General features: G+C 36.9%; 2 protein-coding genes across 5 annotated transcripts in view; one reads left to right on the plus strand and one right to left on the minus strand.

Moving 5' to 3' along the window:
- The window catches only part of LOC123864263 (ecdysone-induced protein 74EF), a 278255-nt gene that overhangs the window by 37477 nt on the left and 221688 nt on the right, over nt 1–19090 (plus strand). For all 4 annotated transcript variants that reach the window (XM_045904567.1, XM_045904569.1, XM_045904568.1 and 1 more), the window contains exon 2: nt 11694–11776. The gene's annotated coding sequence lies outside the window, so the exon portion shown is untranslated. The remainder of the gene's footprint in view (nt 1–11693; nt 11777–19090) is intronic.
- Nucleotides 8460–19090, minus strand: part of LOC123864269 (U7 snRNA-associated Sm-like protein LSm11) — a 63205-nt gene continuing 52574 nt past the window's right edge. The window contains exons 3-5 of the mRNA XM_045904577.1: nt 9940–10087; nt 9356–9587; nt 8460–9070 (exon numbers count right to left, since the gene is read on the minus strand). Of these exons, the coding sequence (XP_045760533.1) occupies nt 9430–9587; nt 9940–10087 (306 nt within the window). The 3' untranslated portion in view covers nt 8460–9070; nt 9356–9429. The remainder of the gene's footprint in view (nt 9071–9355; nt 9588–9939; nt 10088–19090) is intronic.

Genomic DNA, 19090 nt, shown 5'->3' on the forward strand with positions numbered 1-19090 from the left:
GGTTCATTAGTTTAGGAGCTACGATACCACAGAGATACACAAGTCAAACTTATAACACCCTTCTTGGGGATAATGACATCTGCACATTGCTGCTTTCTTAATCAAATTATGGATAGTGAGAAAGACTTATTTTATTAGATTAAGAATTTTGTTGTATTGTTGTATTTAATTAGATTATAATAGGGCTGACATGTACTTTAATGTATCAAAGCCCTTAAATAAATAAAGAAAAAAAAAAAAAAATCATCAAAAATTAAAAAAGAAATCTGTTCTCAGTAGTGGGCCAGTGATCGGTTGGTATTTAGTATTTACTCTAGGAATTATTGTCTAAAACTAATTGTGATTTTTTTTATAAAAAAGTTTAAAATTCTTACAAACAGCTTTCGTACTTTCTAGAAGACAAGATTAGAAGTCGCAAACATATTATGACGATTTCCATACATACAAGGAACCAAAAGCTTAATTTGCTATAATCCGCCAAACCAATGAAATCTGTATGGTACGCAGCACCACACAAATTCCAACACCACTCGACGCGCGTTTCGCCCCGACACCGGAGCATCCTCAGGAGATGTAGACCTTACAATGTCGAATTGCAAAGTCTTTGCAAAGACTTTGCAATTAGACATTAAATTTGTGTGGTGCTGCGTACCATACAGATTTCGTTGGTTTGGCGGATTATAGCAAATTAAGCTTTTGATTGACATATATATATCATGGACTTACGCAAAATAACGCCTACTGCTATAATAGATTTCCATACAATCAAACTAGTAATGTTGAAGTAATGAAAGACAACATAAAAGCCGGCACGTGGAACCCCGACTGAAGGCGGTTCGAGTCTCGGCTGCGGCTATTTGCAGGAAATAGGTCACCACGCTCCCAACTTAGATGCAAGAACGAATACAAAAAGAGTAAAGCGAGCGGGCCAGATACACCGCGCCGCTAACCGGCCCAGTTAAACCATGGTTTTACTCGACTGGCCCAGTAAAAAGAGTATATCTAATGTTTTCAGGGTTAATTTATGCGATTTTCTTTATTCCACCATAAGTTCTATATGCCTGAACTGAACATATTTGGATGTATGGGTACATCACCCCAAGTGACAATGCCTAGAAATTAAAAATAAATTAATATAGCGGCCGTTTTCGCCATTTTTAAATGTGAATATTTTTATTTTTTAGTTCATTTTTTGGCAGGGCAGTCGTATTTTTATTGACTTTCTAAATTATCCGTTGAATTATGTTAAGCCGTGATTAGAAATATTCATCTCTTAAAATAGGTATATGTTAAACCATGATTGAAATGTTTTAAATGTCGCTAGAATATGTTTTCTGTATAAGCAAAGTGCAAAAAATTTATTTTTATTTTCATATATTTTCGTTTGTGGAATTCTATTGTAAATCAAATCTTTGAAAAGAGCAACCATCGAGTTTCTTGCTGATTCTTCTCGGTAAAAATTTATTTGAATTAATAATATTTCTATTCCTATTAATTGGTAGAATTACAGAACAAGTATTTTAAAAATTATTCTGACAAAAGCCAGTTAGTATTTTAGCAGCCTTTCTTATTTCTAGATTTTAATAAATATACTTAAAGAAAATTACTCATCTAAATAAAAACTTTTTATAATAAAATAAGAGCTTAATTCGCATGTATATTTTAAAATGCACTTTCTAAAAACAATGTTTAAGGAGTGAAATTTAAAATTATTAATGTGTATTTTTGTACAACAGTATACTGTAGAGTCATTTAGTCTAGACTTTATGAGGCTATTCCTGCGGTTATTCTTAAATGCTGAATTGTTTATAACTTATTTCTATAAAGAACCGGAAATATAAACTGATCTAATAAATTAACACTTTATTAAGGAGGTATTTTAAAATTATCTATGACTTTATAGCTGTCTGACATTTGAAGGAGGTTTTAAGCATTGTGAATAGGTATCTATTTTTTAAACTTTACAAATTATTATTATTCAGGTACATAAGCTGTTGTCAATGTTAGACCTGGGACAAATCTAATGAAAAATGCGCGCACAATATCCTATCAATGTGGCATATCGAAATATTAAGAGTTTCCACTTTTGTTCGTGGCTTTATTATAAACGTAATATGTATTACTTAACGAAGACTTTATGCCCTGAGATTTCACTGAACTGTGTATTATGCCTTAGCAAGAAAACTGTCTAACTGTTTACTGACCAGGAGCGTTTACTTGCAATGTAACAATTTGGAATTCGATTTTGAGCACTCCATCTTAGGCCGCATTATCACTTGACAGCAGGTCTGATTACAGCCCAGCGTTAGTCTATAAATAAAAAATACAATGATGCAGTGCTAACCAAAGTAACGTTCGCTTTTGTAACATTCGTTCAGTACTGCAGTACTCTAAATTGTATCAGTAATCATTACAAAAGTGCGCATTGTAATACTCAGTTTGACATCTCACTGATGTAACGCTCGAATCCGAGCTGCTACATATATTACAAGCAAATGTGCTTGGTCAGGACGCACCTTTGTAGTGCCACTTCCAGTTCTGACCTATAGCCTAACTATATGAAAACCTCTTCAAAAGTTTATCATTGGAAAAAAGATTTTCTCAACCCAAGGCCGCATGAAGCTTGCCTGTGGAGTCCCGCCAACCAAGGTTTAAGCCGTAAAAGAATAGTGGGTGACATTGGTCGGCGCGCATATACATAATTTAAATAACATTATTGTACATTTATTATTATGTACATTACGGAAGTGTCTCCTTGTCGACTCGTTAGCCTTATACGAGCGACGTGTTCATATTTTATGTGTGTTGTGTGTGTAACATGAGCCGATGATCATTTAATGTATCTGCGTTTTAGGCCTCGTTCAGGGAGATGCGGGGCGTTGCGCGGAGCGTCATGCGTAGCGTGACGCGGCAGAATTAAACTTATCCTACTAATATTATAAACGCGAAAATTTGTATGTATGGATGGATGTAATGGATGTTTGTTACTCTTTCACGCAAAAACGACTGGACGGATTTGGCTTCTATTTAAAATGAAGATAGATTATACCCTGAATTAACATATAGGTTACTTTTTATCTCTGAAAATCAATGAGTTCCCACGGGATTTTTGAATATATCCACGGGAACGACATCGTGGGCATCGGCTAGTAAATTATAATATGCTAATATATGAGAGTGTTCATGCACAACCGTTATCACGCACGTTTGGCTATATGGCTATAGAGTACATACAGACTTCCAATTCTTAGTTACATTAAAAGTTTTAAGGGCAAATACCGGAAAAGTTAATTGTATACAATGTGCAATTAGATATTTTTAGTTTAATTAACAAAGTTACCAGAGCGGGGCGGGGTGGTAGTGGTGCGGTGTTGCTCGTGTACCGCTGCAGACACTGCCACAGGAGTCACTGCGGACGCTGCTAGCCGCTTCTCCATTAACGGGATAGACGCAAGACGCGTCGCACAACGCTCCGCGCCTCCATGAATGAGGCCTTAGAATAAAGAGTGGAGTTTTTTATCGATGCACAGTTTACTTGCAACTTCGATCTCGCTTGACGATGACTGATGTTGTAACCTAAAATGGATAGATAATAGGATGGTAGAGTGGTACAAAATAGGTAAAAAGGTACCTGCCTAGTATTGTCTACGTCGCCGACTTGGGATTTCTATAGTAGAGTTGATACCTAGCTGTGACCAAAATCTTTCAGCCGTCTAGAATAGCGAGTGACCACATAGCGGTACCAAAAATATCTGGTATATAATACAATTTGTAAACGTTATCGCATAAATTATTACTGAAAAAAAAAAACGAGATACACCAAGTATAAGTATTTATTTTCATAGACTTTTATAGCTCTTATTTTATTCTGATATTATTTAAGAGTTCAAGACTTAAAGTTGATTTTACAGTTCAAACACAAAGAGTCGTTAAAAAGTAATAAACCCTATAACAACAAGAACAAAGAAATACGTAGATGTACGAGTATTATGATCGCAAGTAAACAAGTTACATAACACTAGCAATCCGCCCCGGCTACGCACGGGTAGCTTATTACAATTTTCGAAGCGATCTCTATTTTTTTGAAAATATTTTCATGGAGATATCTAATTTTTTTACAAACAAAATATAGCCTATATTACTCAGGAATAATGTAGCTTTCTACTGGTGAAAGAATTCACAAAATCGGTTCAGTAGTTCCAGAGATTACCCCCTGCAAACAAACTTACAAACTTTACCTCTTCATAATATTAGTATAGATAAAACTTGCGCATAAATAAACTAGTTTTCAGAATTGCTCTTTTGTGATGCCGAAAAGCAAGTCTGACAAGCGCTACTCTATAATTTTAACTATTAGGCTATCAATGGGAGTAATCAACGGTTAATCAGCGGGTTATTATAGGAGTTTACGGTGGTACCGGGCCACGGTGCATCGGCCGGCACCTCGTTGCGCAACTCCTCTATTTATACGCACCCTCTGACTAACGCCGCCTCTCCGGAACTACGCGCATGCATGCACCAGAGAAAGTTCGCATAGTTTCGCTTCCTCGTTCCATGCGGATGATTGAGCCCTTTGTTTGACGCCTCGATGGGATGAGATGAAGGATGCTGGGCTAATGGGATGAGTTAGTTGAGGTTGAAGATATTTCAGTTTCCTGTTATAGCTAGTAATACGTGTTCCTCTTGAATGAATTTCGGCCAACAACTACTTAACTGATGCCCGGGACTTGGTTCGCGTGGATTTAGGTTATATACTGGATAAAAGGTAGCCGATGTCACTCTCCAGATCCTAACTATACTATAACCATGCAAAAATCACGTCGATCCATTGCACGGTTGCGACGTGATTGCAGGACAAACCAACTAACAAACAAACACATTTACAAAATGGTAGCGATAATAAACTTAGATAGGTAATCTGTTCAGTTTTCTGTAGGTGCATACCTAGGTACATACTGAAAGGATTTCCTTAATAGACTCGGCGAAATCTTAATTAATTAGGTAATTAACATAAAAACTTCCATAGGAAATCCGACTTGTACCAAAATATCAGCTTCCTGGTCGCATCTTATTTGATCTGCCTAACGACTGCACCCATATAATACCATTACCATCCGGTAAATAAGAAGCTAATATTAGTATACGAAAGGTAGATTACGTACTTCAAGAATTAAAAAAAATCGATATCAAGTAAATCCAGATTCAAGGAATTAGGAAAATGTTTGGTCAGGTCTGGCGGGAGGCTTCCGTCGTGACTAAGTTGATTATATTTTTTTGTTGATTTTGTATTTTTTTTTTTCAATGTAATTTTGGTAATTTAAATTAATAAAATATTGTACTACTGTCTGTTATTTACCCACAATTTTGCAAAATAACTATGATTTATGATTAGTTAACGTCCTACCGGCAAAGCCGCGGCCAAGTGCGTTCCAGTCCAACCAACCTGGGTTTAATGAAACCGCCATACCTCTCCCAAGTTAGCCCGTTTCCATCTTGTATCAGAATAAAATAAGTTTCCAGAAAGGAGGTTTGTTTTTCAAAAACTTTCTAAGAAAATTAGCGATGAGCTAGCAAAATGTTTATTTTACTAACTTCACTCAGGAAGGGAAAATAACTGTTCATCTTTTCCGAACACATTATATCATGGGCAAATTGTATGGAGACTACGTTGTTACTACAATTTTCTTTCAATTACGTTTGTAAGGACCTACAGGGAACGTCCCACAAGCCATCGTAAACTTTGAAACCCTCATACAAATACGGAAACGCAGCCCATAGGTTAGTGGTAGCCTACGCATTGTTCCCGACAATTGTTTTCCCATTTTCACGCGTGCGGCCGTCGCTCCCGGCTCCAGGGCCCTTAGTATGATCCTACATCACACCCAACGTTAATAGAATTCGAGAGTCGAAAACAATAACGTCAAAGTAAAATGAGCTTAAGGATTCTGGATTTAAAGTAACAGATTCAGAGGCATCAATTCTGATGTATTTTTCTAAACTAAATTTAATGTACATCTTTTGCTTTTTAATATTGCTTAAAAATGAATTTTAAATTAGACTCTAAATTTTAGTGCTACTCTACATATTATGCTTAAGACTAACACTTAAAGTCACGAGGTTTGGTTGTTTTAAATTTAATTGAGTTAGTCTTTTTTTATTCAGACACAAGTCAGCCCTTGACTGTAATCTCATATAGTGGTAAGTGATGATACGGTCTAAGATGGAAGCGGGATAACCTGGAAGGGGTATGGCACTTTTTATTAAACCCAAGTCTCTGTCTCAGACAAACTGGGTGTTTGTCTGTCCTTTTCTTATTACACAGGTAAGAAAAAGATGCGAATACTCTAAACTTTAGTAGCCATCAGTCAAACCAACCATTGATTTGAATTTGCCGCTTGGAGCGCTGGCTATAGAAGTATGCACAAACTTGAGCTTTGAACCAAGTTAGTTGAGGTCAAGTGTTTCAACGCTCGAATACTACACGTTGGTGGGATGAACATCTCATGCTAAGCCTCCAGATGACCGCCGGCGACCGTGCGTCGACCTCGCCTCGCGGGCTCGCGACTGAAAGCGAGTTATCGCGTGCTTTCACAACGTCTTCATTACAATTCGCAATTTTCCATAATAAAATCGCTATCGAATTAGTATTTTTTTTTCTTATCAACATAACTACATTCTTACTAACTTTTAAATACTCGTACATGGGATTCTTCCAAGGTATGAGAAAAAATATAGAGTACGGAACCCTCGGTGCGCGATTCTGACTCGCATTTGGCCGGTTTTGTTTTTCACGGCATTCGCTGGCTTTCGCGGTGCAAGTGTGTAGGCATATGAATACAGTTCGATGATCAGTAGAGTGGAGTTACGGTGACAACGCACGCAGGGACGTCGCCCCCTGGCGGGCGTCCAATCACCCACGCTTTTGGGGGTGCTACACGTTTACCTAGTACTCTCTATTTAATCTCTAATGCTATTCACGGCCATTTATATCTTTATTCAGATACAAGTTAGCCCTTCACTGCAATCTCACCTGGTGGTAAGTGATGATGCAGTCTAAGATGGAAGCAGGCGAACCTGGAAGGGGTATGGCAGTTTTTATTAAACCCACACCTCTTTGATTTCTACACGGCAACGTTCCGGAACGCTAAACCGCTTGACTGTACGGTTTTCAGGTAGGGTGGTGAGTAGCCACAGCCGAAGCCTCCTACCAGAGCAGACCAGTAGAAAAAATAAAATTCCAACCCTCTGGCGGGAATCGAACCCGGGACCTCCCACTATTAAGACCACAGCTTACCACTGTGCCAGGGAGATCGGAAAATCGTGAACGTAATGAGTCAGGAGCAAATATACCTTGTCGATCTTTTTTTTGTACCTACTTATCTAACATCTAGTTAGAGAAAATTAAGAAAAAAAAGTTGATTTTGAATCGTTTGAAAAGGTAATTTCTGCTGGTGGTCTTGTAGTCTTGATATGTCATGTCCCATATTTTATTAAATATTTTTCATTTCATTTTAAATATGAATAAAATATGAATAAAACGAATAAATGAAGAAAATTAAGAATGAATGAATTTTAACAGACCTTAAATTAAAGTTGAGAATAAATGAAAGCCAAATAAAGTTTAAAAGTATTTAATAGATTCACAATACTCGTAAACCCTCCTTTGAAGAGTAACAATTTTACAAAATTAATGTAGTTATTTACTCTCTAGTTTTAACATTAACATTTTAAGTTACCTACAATTATTAAAAATAATAAACTTAACATCGAGTACCCATAGACTAAAAATTTGCCTATGTGAAACTTACAACAAATCATGATATAATGTAAATACGAAATACCGATGCACTTATAACATTATTTATAAACTTTTCTTAGAGAGGACCTACAAACTGTATAAAATATGAGTATATTATGTAAGCAAGCACCTTCACAGTTCATTCTCACAAGCATTATGTCGATTTCAGTTTATTGTTTCCTTCAACTTCCAACAATAATGAGAAAATTGGATTGTAAAGTGAATCAAATGTGTAATAACATAAATTTTCACTTTACCGTTATGTTTAATGTGAACTACCATCAATAATATAAACGGTTTATTCATATAATCAAAGTACATCTTAAAATAAAATGACTAACTTACTGACTGGATGATCTATCAACGCACAGTTCAAACTACTGGAAGTATATTGTCGTATTTTACACTTTTGCGTCGTACACGGATGGGACTAATAGCACACCCCTTTTTAACCCCCGATCCAAAAAGAGGGGTGTTATAAGTTTGACGTGTGTATCTGTGTATCTGTCTGTGGCATCGTAGCTCCTAAACTAATGAACTGATTTTAATTTAGTTTTTTAGTTTGTATTGTTTGAAAGGTGGCTTGATCGAGAGAGTGTTCTTAGCAATAATCCAAGAAAATCGGTTCAGACGTTTGAAAGTTATCAGCTCTTTTCTAGTTACTGTAACCTTCACTTGTATGGGGTGTTATAAATATTTTAATTTACACTTGTTACGTCTTAAAAAAATGTTTATTTATTTTTCTAATAATGTCAGCGCGGTAAATTAATTTTCCCATATTGTGAGTAGTTACGTAATGGAAGAATGAGCAATTTTAATCTAGGATGTCTACCAAAATTTCACACCTTCAATACGTTTAGTTATTTATGTTAGTTGATAGACCAGTCACCAGCTGAACGTATATTATTATAAGCCAATGTAAGCAAACGCTATTAAAGGATTTGGGAAAATTCCGCTGGTTAAGGAAAAGGTTAATATTCAAGAGAAGGATATTTGAAATAAGGTACATTTCCACGTGGAAATGTAGATACATTCTATTTTAAAAATGTCCTTCGCTTTATAAATAGTATAATGAAGACCGCCAGCGGCAATATTTCATCAATTTACCTACTTACCTAGGTCTATATAATTTTTATTTTTATTTTTTTAAAAGAATATTAGCCATGCCAATTATTATGACTAGCATTCCGATTTCGCCTCCAACTAAGCGTAAAGCTAGAGTGCTAGGTGTAGGTAAACGGTAAGAAAAAGATACGAATGCTCTAAAATTTTGTTGTCAAATCCAAATTCAAAATGTTTTTATTCAATTAGACTTTTACAAGTTCTTTTGAATCGTCAAAAGCATCTACCACTGGTTCGGAATGCCTTTCCTACCGAGAAGAACCAGCAAGAAACTCAATTATTATTATTCAAATTATTTTTATTCAATTAAACTTTTACAAGTGCTTTTGAATCGTCAAAATAATCTACCACTGGTTCGGAATGCTGTTCCTACCAAGAAGAACCAGCAAGAAACTCAGCGGTTGCTCTTTTCAAAGATTTGATATACAATATTATGTTGTGATCAGAATTAGTACCATTTTTAATAATGTACACTTTAATGTCGCCTAGTAAGTAAACTTCATCAATGCCTATCGTTCAACAATATTGACCAGCACTATATGTTCCCCGCGAACCATGACCTGCGGCAGATGCCTGGTACATTCCAGGATGCCTCCACCGATGGGTGTCTCAGTGACGACGGGCACTGGCGAAATTGCAGCTGCTGTTCCTTTAGGGACTGGTGTACCTGTGAACAAGTTATTAGTTTATCTTTACTAATTTGAATTAGTCGATACTAGAGCTAATTTCTTAAACTGGACCCATTCAAGTAAAGATTTTTATATAAACCTGTGAGGATGATACATGTCCCTTGTCGCAATTAAAGTGCTATAAGCCGACGTTGTCGTATTAGTTTACAAATTGCGAAAAACCAAATTAAATTTGAATTTCGCGGGCAGACCCGTCACATGCCCCTAAATCTAAAGGCAAACGGGGTAAACCGTACTTTTTACATGATAGTTGACACAAAGAGTAAATATGGCGAGTGCGTTCCCAATTTTTATGCATTATGTATTATATTTAATTGTTTCCATGCTTACCCAACCCAGGTGGTATCTTCCTCTTCTTAGGAGCCTTTCTCTTCCATATCTCCAGCACGTCTGTGAGCGCGAGATTCCACTGCTTGTCGAAGGCCACCAGGGTCGCGTGCAGCACCCCTCTTATTCCGTTAGCGTTGCGGGTTATTATCTGAAAGAACCAAAGATGTTCAATAGTTTAGTATGGAGCCTGGCCTGCCTGCTTGTCCGCTATTTTCTATTTTTCGAAATAGCGGTCACGCATAAAATCTACAGTAATCAATAGCTGGCATCAATACAAACGAGTATTGTATGTGACAAAATCTTCAAATAACTCAAAATTTAAAAAACCCCCGACACAAAAACCTCTATAAGAAAACTAGAAAAGAGCTGATAACTTTGAAACGGCTGAACCGTTTTTCTTGGATTATAGCTAAGAACACTCGCGATCAAACCAGCTTTCAAACAAAAAAAAACTTAATTAAAATCGGTTCATTCATTTAGGAGCTACGATGCCACAGACAGATACACAGATACACAGATACACAGACACACAGATACACAGATACAGTGTCAAGTTCAGTGACAAAGTGTCAAGTTACCGAGATATAAGCTATCAAAGTTGGCGTCACCAGTAAAACAGTCTAAGTCGTAGCCATGGGCCGCTATTTTGTAAAAAATCGAAAAATACACTACAAGGGAGGTTAAAATCTTCAAAGCCCTTTATCTATACATACCATTCTTCTAAATAACAGCGAAACAGATACTTCAACAAATTACACGGAAGCGATTATAATCTTGAAGTATTTTGTAATTGGGCTGTCAGTTATGTTGGTATAATTACAATGCCCTTAATAAGGGCTAATGTACGACTATAATAAATTATTGAATAAAATGTTATGTATCTTCTATAAAATATTTAAAAGGAGAAACAGACTAACTGACATATTGACATACAGAGTTTAGATGAGTAAGAAACTTGCGTCTAGGTTTTCTTAATAACGTAAACTCCAACTTAGAAATGATTTATAGGAATTCCGCCCGGATAGTAGTCCCGAGTTGAACGTAAGAGTTTTGTTATATTTACAACTTCTTAAAAGAATACCTATTTATTTATTTAAATAAGAAATATGTTGCAAATGGAACGTAATCAAACACAGGCTGGATGCTAACCGACTCAAAAATTGGAAAAATGGCACTAGGTAAACCTTTCAGGAGCAATCATAGGTTTCCTACGGATCCATACAAAAATTTTGATTTAGAATTAGATTAAATAAAAATGTCTTGCGTTTCATAATAGGTAAAGCATTTTTGCGGAATATAGCATATTGAGCTTATTGTTCCTTATGCCATGGACTTAGGTTGAAATCTATAGAGCGCACTTAGACTTTGCTTAGACTTAAGTTTCAGTTAAAACGAGACAGATTTATAGCAGCGGTATAGCGCTGTCTCGTTTTAACAGTTTCTGAAGTCTGAGCAAAGTCAAAGTGCTTTCTATAGATCTCAGCCTGAGACATAGACACAATTAACAAAGTAACACCTGCTTTTATCTAACATATAAATAGGTCTACTTGTAAGAGTACCTACTTTGCTCATAATGAAAAAAAAATTAAGAGTTCCAAATTCCTGAAAGGTCCGCAAAGCATTAGCGGTTCCTCTGGCGCTGCAAATGGGCAGCGATTATCACTTAACATCAGGTGAACCCGCCTGCTCGTTTGCTCGCTATTTTTATAAAAATTAAGTACATAAAAACTAATAAACTGTTCTCATTGTTCCAGAGCTCAAGAGGTGGACGGAGTCAACCGTATGTGTTCAAATCAAATACTGCCTTCCTTCGTGTACACGTCTGTTAGCTAACCAAGTAAGTGTTATATTGTAACCACTCGTTGATTTTCCGGGATAAAAAGTAGCCTGTGTGTTAATCCAGGGTATAATCTATCTCCATTCCTTTCAGCCAATTCCAGAAAGAGTAACAAACATCCATACATCCATCCATACATCCATAAATCCATCCAAACATACAAAATTTCGCGTTTATAATATTAGTAGGATGTACAGTGTTATCACGATACGACCTCGAGCGCGGCCGGCGCAATTCGTAAGCACCCAGCCAAGGTCCGACCGAAAACGGCTCACACATGTTATGGCTCTTATATTTTTCCACTGACTGTGATAATTTGAATAAACACTCGTAATCTTACGTTGGAACTTAGATCACCGTTAGTTGAGGAAGATCAGTTAGCTAGCGAAAGGACGTTTATGGGGAGCTAGCTGATGTCCGCGACTTTGGATTTAGGTTTTTGAGAATCCCGTGGGAACGCTTTCATTTTCCGGGATAAAAAGAAGCCTATGTGCTAATCCATGATATTATCTATCTCCATTCCAAATTTTTGCCAAATCCGTCTCGTAGTTTTTGCGTGAAGGAGTAACAAACATACACAGAAGCTTTCGCCTTTATAATATTAAGTGTGATGAGAATAACCTAAGGCAGAAGTTTTGAGCAAAAACGTTTCGTATGCGTTGATTGGATACTAACCACAAAAGGGTGGCAACGTTCATGGTTTCTTGCTATTCTGTGAGGAACTAGATTGTGAAGTTCCTGATAAAACTCTCCAAAGTAAGTATCTGTGTTTAAAGTGTGACAACCAATTGTTGTATTGACCTTGACAATTCAATTATATTCGATACACAAAAGGTTATTCAGACAGCCATTAATTGAATTAGCTGATGGAATTATATCATTTATTTTGAATTAAAATTGAATTTATAAATGAGATCACGTCACTGTTCCACTGAAACTACTAACGACAATTACAATTACATGCAAGTCGATTCTGGGCTCATGGTTAAACTGTGGTAGAGCTATTAAAAAATCTTTATCATGTTTACTCACTATATGTTTTGTACCTTTGTGTATTTGTAAATACCCCCGCAGTAGTAATTAAACAAAAAAAAGCCAAGAGCGAGTCAGACTCGCGCACTGAGGGTGCCGTACTCGGGTATTTTTTCCAACATTTTGCACGATAAATCTAAAACTATTACATAAAAATTAATAAAAATCTGTTTTAGGATGTACAGGTAAAGCCCTTTCATATGATACCCCACTTGGTACAGTTATCTTATTTTGAAAATTGAAACATTTTTTTTTTAAATGCTATAACCACAAATTCGCGGTTTTGAGATTTATTCCTGTACTTGTGTTATAAGACCTACCTACCTACCAAATTTCATGATTCTAGGTCAACGGGAAGTACCTTATAGGTTTATTGACAGACAGACGGACAGACAATAAAGTGATTCTATAAGGGTTCCGTTTTTCCTTTTGAGGAACGGAACCCTAAAAAATTAACTACCCACCAAAGTATCAAGCTAAGAGCATGGACGTATATAAAATACTGGCTAAGAGCTTAATAAATTGAAAAAAATCGGCCAAGTGAGAGTGGGAGTCTCATACGAAAGGCCGTACCTTTGAAAGAAATAATACTTTTTAATTTTGCATGGCGGCCTTTATGAATTTTTGATCATTTGTTGTAATAGCGGCAATAGAAATTACATATAACCGTATAGAAACCAAAGGGGTCTGGGTTTAATAAAGACTGACATACTCCTTCCAGGTTAGCCCGATTCCATCTTAGACTGCATCATCACTTATCACCAGGTGAGATAGCAGTCAAGGGCTAATTTGAATTTGAGTTAAAAAAACAACTACTTTAACTTTAACTTTGAGATAACGATCTCTTCCTATTTACGGTTCACGAGATACAGTGCACTGACAGACAGACAGACGGAGGGACGGACAGCGGAGGTAATTAGTAATAGGAGAGTTGGCACCCGTCGGTACGGGACCCTAAAAATTGTCAAACAAGATCCAAATAAGGGCACCCGCAAGCCGCAGCGAGCGACGGCGCTCGCGCAGTGATAAAAATGGCTCAATGTTTTCCGGGTGGAAAGTTGTTCCGCCCAAGGTCGGAGGCGAGGGCAGACCGCTCGCGTCACCACACGGAGCCGTCATATGACGCCTCATGTATCGGAACGGTTGACATATTTGATGGTAATTGTTAGCTAGTATGGAAACTGCACAACCGTACTTATTATTCGCTCTTCCGTTTAAAGTCTGCTGCAGTATGGAGTTGAAATTTGGGAAAGTGGCGCACACTGAGAGCGCGCTTTTATACTTCAAAAACTGGCAGTCCGAATATTAGCCTGCGTACCGCAAGATGCCCTAGCTCGGCCATATTTTAAGAAAGGCATATCAAGACACACGGTCGTGTGTCGAAGCCAAGTTAGAATTATCTATATCTATGAGAGTAACTGTTTAGATGGTTTATGCACATATTATTTCTACGTCAACTATTCGCTAGGTTGGCGTTTGCTGGCGCTCGTGCGGTGTCTTTTTGGAGTGTTTTATTTGTTGATTAATTCTACCCAGCTTATTCATTTTGAATGTGACCATTTATGTGGCGCAATATAAAGATGAGTTTGCGAATAGGGGGAGTAAGCGGCTTTTTGATCTACGGCATCAAAATCGCCTGAGATCCAAGATGAATTTAATTATTAAAATTTATTTTATTTTGTATTTTTATATTAGATATATGGTATGAAATTGACTTCATATTGGTCCCTTGTATGTCAATTCGTACAGGAGTTAGGTGAAATCGCACGTAGTCTGCCCGCGCCTAGCGCGACAAATGATAAAATTAATGGCATCACATATCGTTTAATTAAAATGCTCTACGCAGCGCCCTTCGCCTTGCCACTTGGAGCCAAATGTCCCATCCAACGTCTGCTGTAGGGTTGACAACTACATTGTTTAAACATCTTAAGGTTACAATTCATACGCGCTTGTCTATAAAAATGTTTTTTTTTTTTTATATAAACAGCGAGCAAACGAGCAGACGGGTAACCTGATGTTAAGTGATTAACGCCGCCTATGACCATATGCAGCACCAGAGGAACCACCATCCAATCCGTTGCAGGATTTTCAAGAATTTGTTGATCCACCCTTAGAATAAGCTCATGTTGAAATCTAGTGAAAATTGCTTCGAATTCAGGGCATACTATATTATGATTGATGTGTAGGTACATAGGTAACTTTTCAAAAAAAGGTAACATTTCACAGCGTTCAATGTAACATAGCAAGGTTAAAGGTAACTGAGGCGTGGAAATTCCGACAGGCTGTATAGTGCATACACACTCACACACGCACGTGGAAAACTTTCCATGTTACGAAGGTCAAAATCTCTACAACCTACTGCATATTAGGTAGGTGTACATAATCTATGTTATATAAATATTTTATACCTACTTCATACCAAAGATGTAGACCTTACATGAGTGTGATCAGTGAGATTTAAAATTGTACGAGTAGAAAGGCACTCACTTAGAAAGAGTTTTTGAATATTTACGCTAATATAATTTTTGTACGACAAAACATTCATAGTTACAAAAAAATCGGTGATTTCCACGACCGGCAAACTAGAAACCGTGATAGGCTCGCATATCCTACGCTCCGCCTCAGGAAAGTTGGAAAATCGTTTGTGGGAATGAGTGTAATATTTTATAATAAAATTCCACAATCAATTTTAGACTTGCCTTTACACAAGTTTAAAAAATCTATTAAAAGTATGCTCCTGAAAAAAGCTTATTATACAATCGAAGATTATGTAAATGACAAAAAAGCTTGGATTTGATGCGCTCCAGCAATACACGGCGCTGCAATTGCTTGTATACAGTATGGCATATTATTGTAAATTGTACATTTGAAAAGAGCAACCGCCGAGTTTCTTGCTGGTTCTTCTCGGTAGGAACAGCATTCCGAACCAGTGGTAGATTATTTTGACGATTCAAAAGCACTTGTAAAAGTTTAATTGAATAAAAATAATTTGAGTTTGAGTTTGAGTTTGAAAATTCTACTCCTAACGGGGTGTAGTAATATTAAATAAGGGATGAAAGTTTGTATGAAAGTCCGTCACTTTTCAAGTTATATGCATGAAACTTGTATTTGATCATTAGGTTTAAAATGAAAAAAATATACTATATTCGAGTAATTACGTGTTTCGCTTCATGATTTTACCCTAAGAGAATTAAAAGACAATGAAAGTTTGTAGGACAGTCCGTCATTTTTCAAATTATTTTCATGGAAACTGTTACTGGGCTTCCAGTTAAAAATAAAGTACAGGATTTTTGAAATTCGAATCTCTCGTTGATTTTCAAAATTCATTGATACTGATAGACAGGTCGGCTTTAAATTATATCACGTAAACAAATTCGCGAGAATTTTATATTTTAATCTAAGGCCATATTATATTGATATCACCAACCCTATTGTAATTATTATATACTTGTAGTACGAAATCTATTCTAAGCAGTAGGTGTAGGTTATTTTCTCATAAAAATATACGATACCGCGGGTATCTAGGGACTTGATGGACTTCGATCCGGGACACGAAATCATGTAATGATAGGAATGTTGCGAAATGTAATATTGTGGCGTAGTAGCACAGAATACCTATTTGTACCTGCCAGTGCTTCGGTAACTCAGTGTTTTACACTGAATTACCAGTTTCTTTGACATTGGTTGGTTCTACATTGCTGCTTCACTAAGTGATGGCTAAATAATTTTTCGTAGAAAACCTTCAATGGATTAACACCCCCGACGATCCAAAGTATCTGAGTTTTCCAAAACATCATTTTTTAACCCCCGACCTAAAAAGAGGGGTGTTATAAGTTTGACGTGTGTATCTGTGTATCCGTGTATCTGTGTATCTGTGTATCTGTGTGTCTGTGTATCTGTATATCTGTCTGTGGCACCGTAGCGCCTAAACTAATGAACCGATTTTAATTTATTTTTTTTTGTTTAAAAGGTGGCTTGATCGAGAGTGTTCTTAGCTATAATCCAAGAAAATCGGTTCAGCCGTTTGAAAGTTATCAGCTTTTTTCTAGTTACTGTAACCTTCACTTGTCGGGGGTGTTATAAATTTTTAATTTACACTTGTTATAAATAAATAATTATGTATTTAGGCAACGTCCATCTTGACAACTTGACATTAATTGTCTATTGACATAATATTATGAACCTAACGGTTATCTAACCTTCTTTTCTACAAGAAAACTAGAAAAGAGCTGATAACTCTTAAACGGCTGAACCAATTTTTTTAGATTATAGCTAAGAACACTCTCGATCAAGCCACCTTTCAAACAAAGAAAAACTAAATTAAAATCGGTTCATTCGTTTAGGCGCTACGATGCCACAGACAGATACACAGATACACAGACACAGATACACACGTCAAACTTATAACACCCCTCTTTTTGGGTCGGGGGTTAAAAATGAATTCAAAATATGAGTTCGGCTATCATTCAGTGTTGAGTTAGCGAATCACCCCGCAGGTGTCTTGACTCACTGTATCCACGCGAAAAATCGCATTGATCTGATGCGGTGTGATTGAAGAACAAACCGGCAAGCAAACACTTTTGCATTTATAATATGGGTTGACTTGACTGTCTGAATATTTATAGTTGGACAATAATTACGTTATCTCGGTCCCGTGGTGTGATGCAAATAGGTGTGGGGACATGGCTGCAGGAAGAGCATTGAGACGCAATTGTACAATCATCGTCGGGACGTGGACAATTACTGCAGCAGGTGAAGGGACGTACCGCCCACTCGCCACTCGGTTCTTCTTAAGGTCGTATATAGATACCTCGGACGACATATGGACGACATGTGGACGGAATTTGCATAGGCACTAAATAACACATTTACGCATAGGTAACGACTAACGATAGCTTAAAGTTACGTAAGATAAGTAGATTTTTCTAACTGACTTACAGGTAAAGTTATCAGGTAACAAGTGTAAATTAAAAATTTATAACACCCCCGACAAGTGAAGGTTACAGTAACTAGAAAAGAGCTGATAACTTTCAAAAGTCTGAACCGATTTTCTTGGATTATAGCTAAGAACACTCTCGATCAAGCCACCTTTCAAACAAAAAAACTAAATTAAAACCGGTTCATTAGTTTAGGAGCTACGATGCCACAGACAGATATACAGATACACACGTCAAACTTATAACACTCCTCTTTTGGGTTGGGGGTTAAGAAATCACACGGAATGTTAGAAATATTACCTGATTATTACCTTAACTCTATAACAAATAACAATAACAGTTAATATTTTTATTATAAAAATAAATAAATATTTTATCGATAGACGTAGTACCGTTATCATGAATCAATCAGCGCTGACCTCCATGATAGCTGAATGTCCTCCGTTTGTTGTTGATACTAGAAGTGTTATAACAAACACCCGCTTCCTGGTCGGCGCGAGCGCAGTGGCGACATAACACTAGCCAAGGATAGAGTTAATTCAGTAAATTGATAAATGCATTATTGCAAATGTTGCGAGTAGATATGCCGGAATGCTGAAATGACTAGCTGTATCCATACTAATAGAATAGAACAGATTTTTATTCAAATAAACTTTTACAAGTGCTTTTGAATCGTCAAATAATTTACCACTGGTTCGGAATGCCGTTCCTACCGAGAAGAACCAGCAAGAAACTCGGCGGTTGCTCTTTTCAATTGTGCAATTTACAATAATATTATAAACACCCGTTTTTGTCTGGTGGGAGGCTTCGGCCGTGGCTAGTTACCACTCTACCGGCAAAGCCGTACCGCCAAGCGACATAGCGTTCCGGTACGATGTCGTGTAAAAACCAAAGGAAATGAATTTAATGAAAATTGCCATACCCCTACCAGGTTAGTTCGCTTCCATCTTAGACTGCATCCCTAGGAAAGGAACCCTTATAGAATCGCTTCGATGTCTATAGTATGTATGAAGTCGGGCGAGCATAATAAAATAAACTAGAAATCTAAGTATGAAGCTCGCCCGACTTCAACATACATACACGTGTAGAAACAAAATTTTTTTTTTTTTTACTTTGTAGTTAGTGGTTTTGGAAGCCGGAATTTTTCATTTAAATATTTAGGTAACTCAAACCGTCTAGAAACTGATTTTTTTAACCCCCGACCCAAAAAGAGGGGTGTTATAAGTTTGACGTGTGTATCTGTGTATCTGTCTGTGGCATCGTAACGCCTAAACGAATGAACCGATTTTAATTTACTTTTTTTTGTTTGAAAGGTGGCTTAATCGAGAGTGTTCTTAGCTATAAT

This window comes from Maniola jurtina, chromosome 4, assembly GCF_905333055.1.
Source record: "Maniola jurtina chromosome 4, ilManJurt1.1, whole genome shotgun sequence".
Classification (NCBI taxonomy): domain Eukaryota; kingdom Metazoa; phylum Arthropoda; class Insecta; order Lepidoptera; family Nymphalidae; genus Maniola; species Maniola jurtina.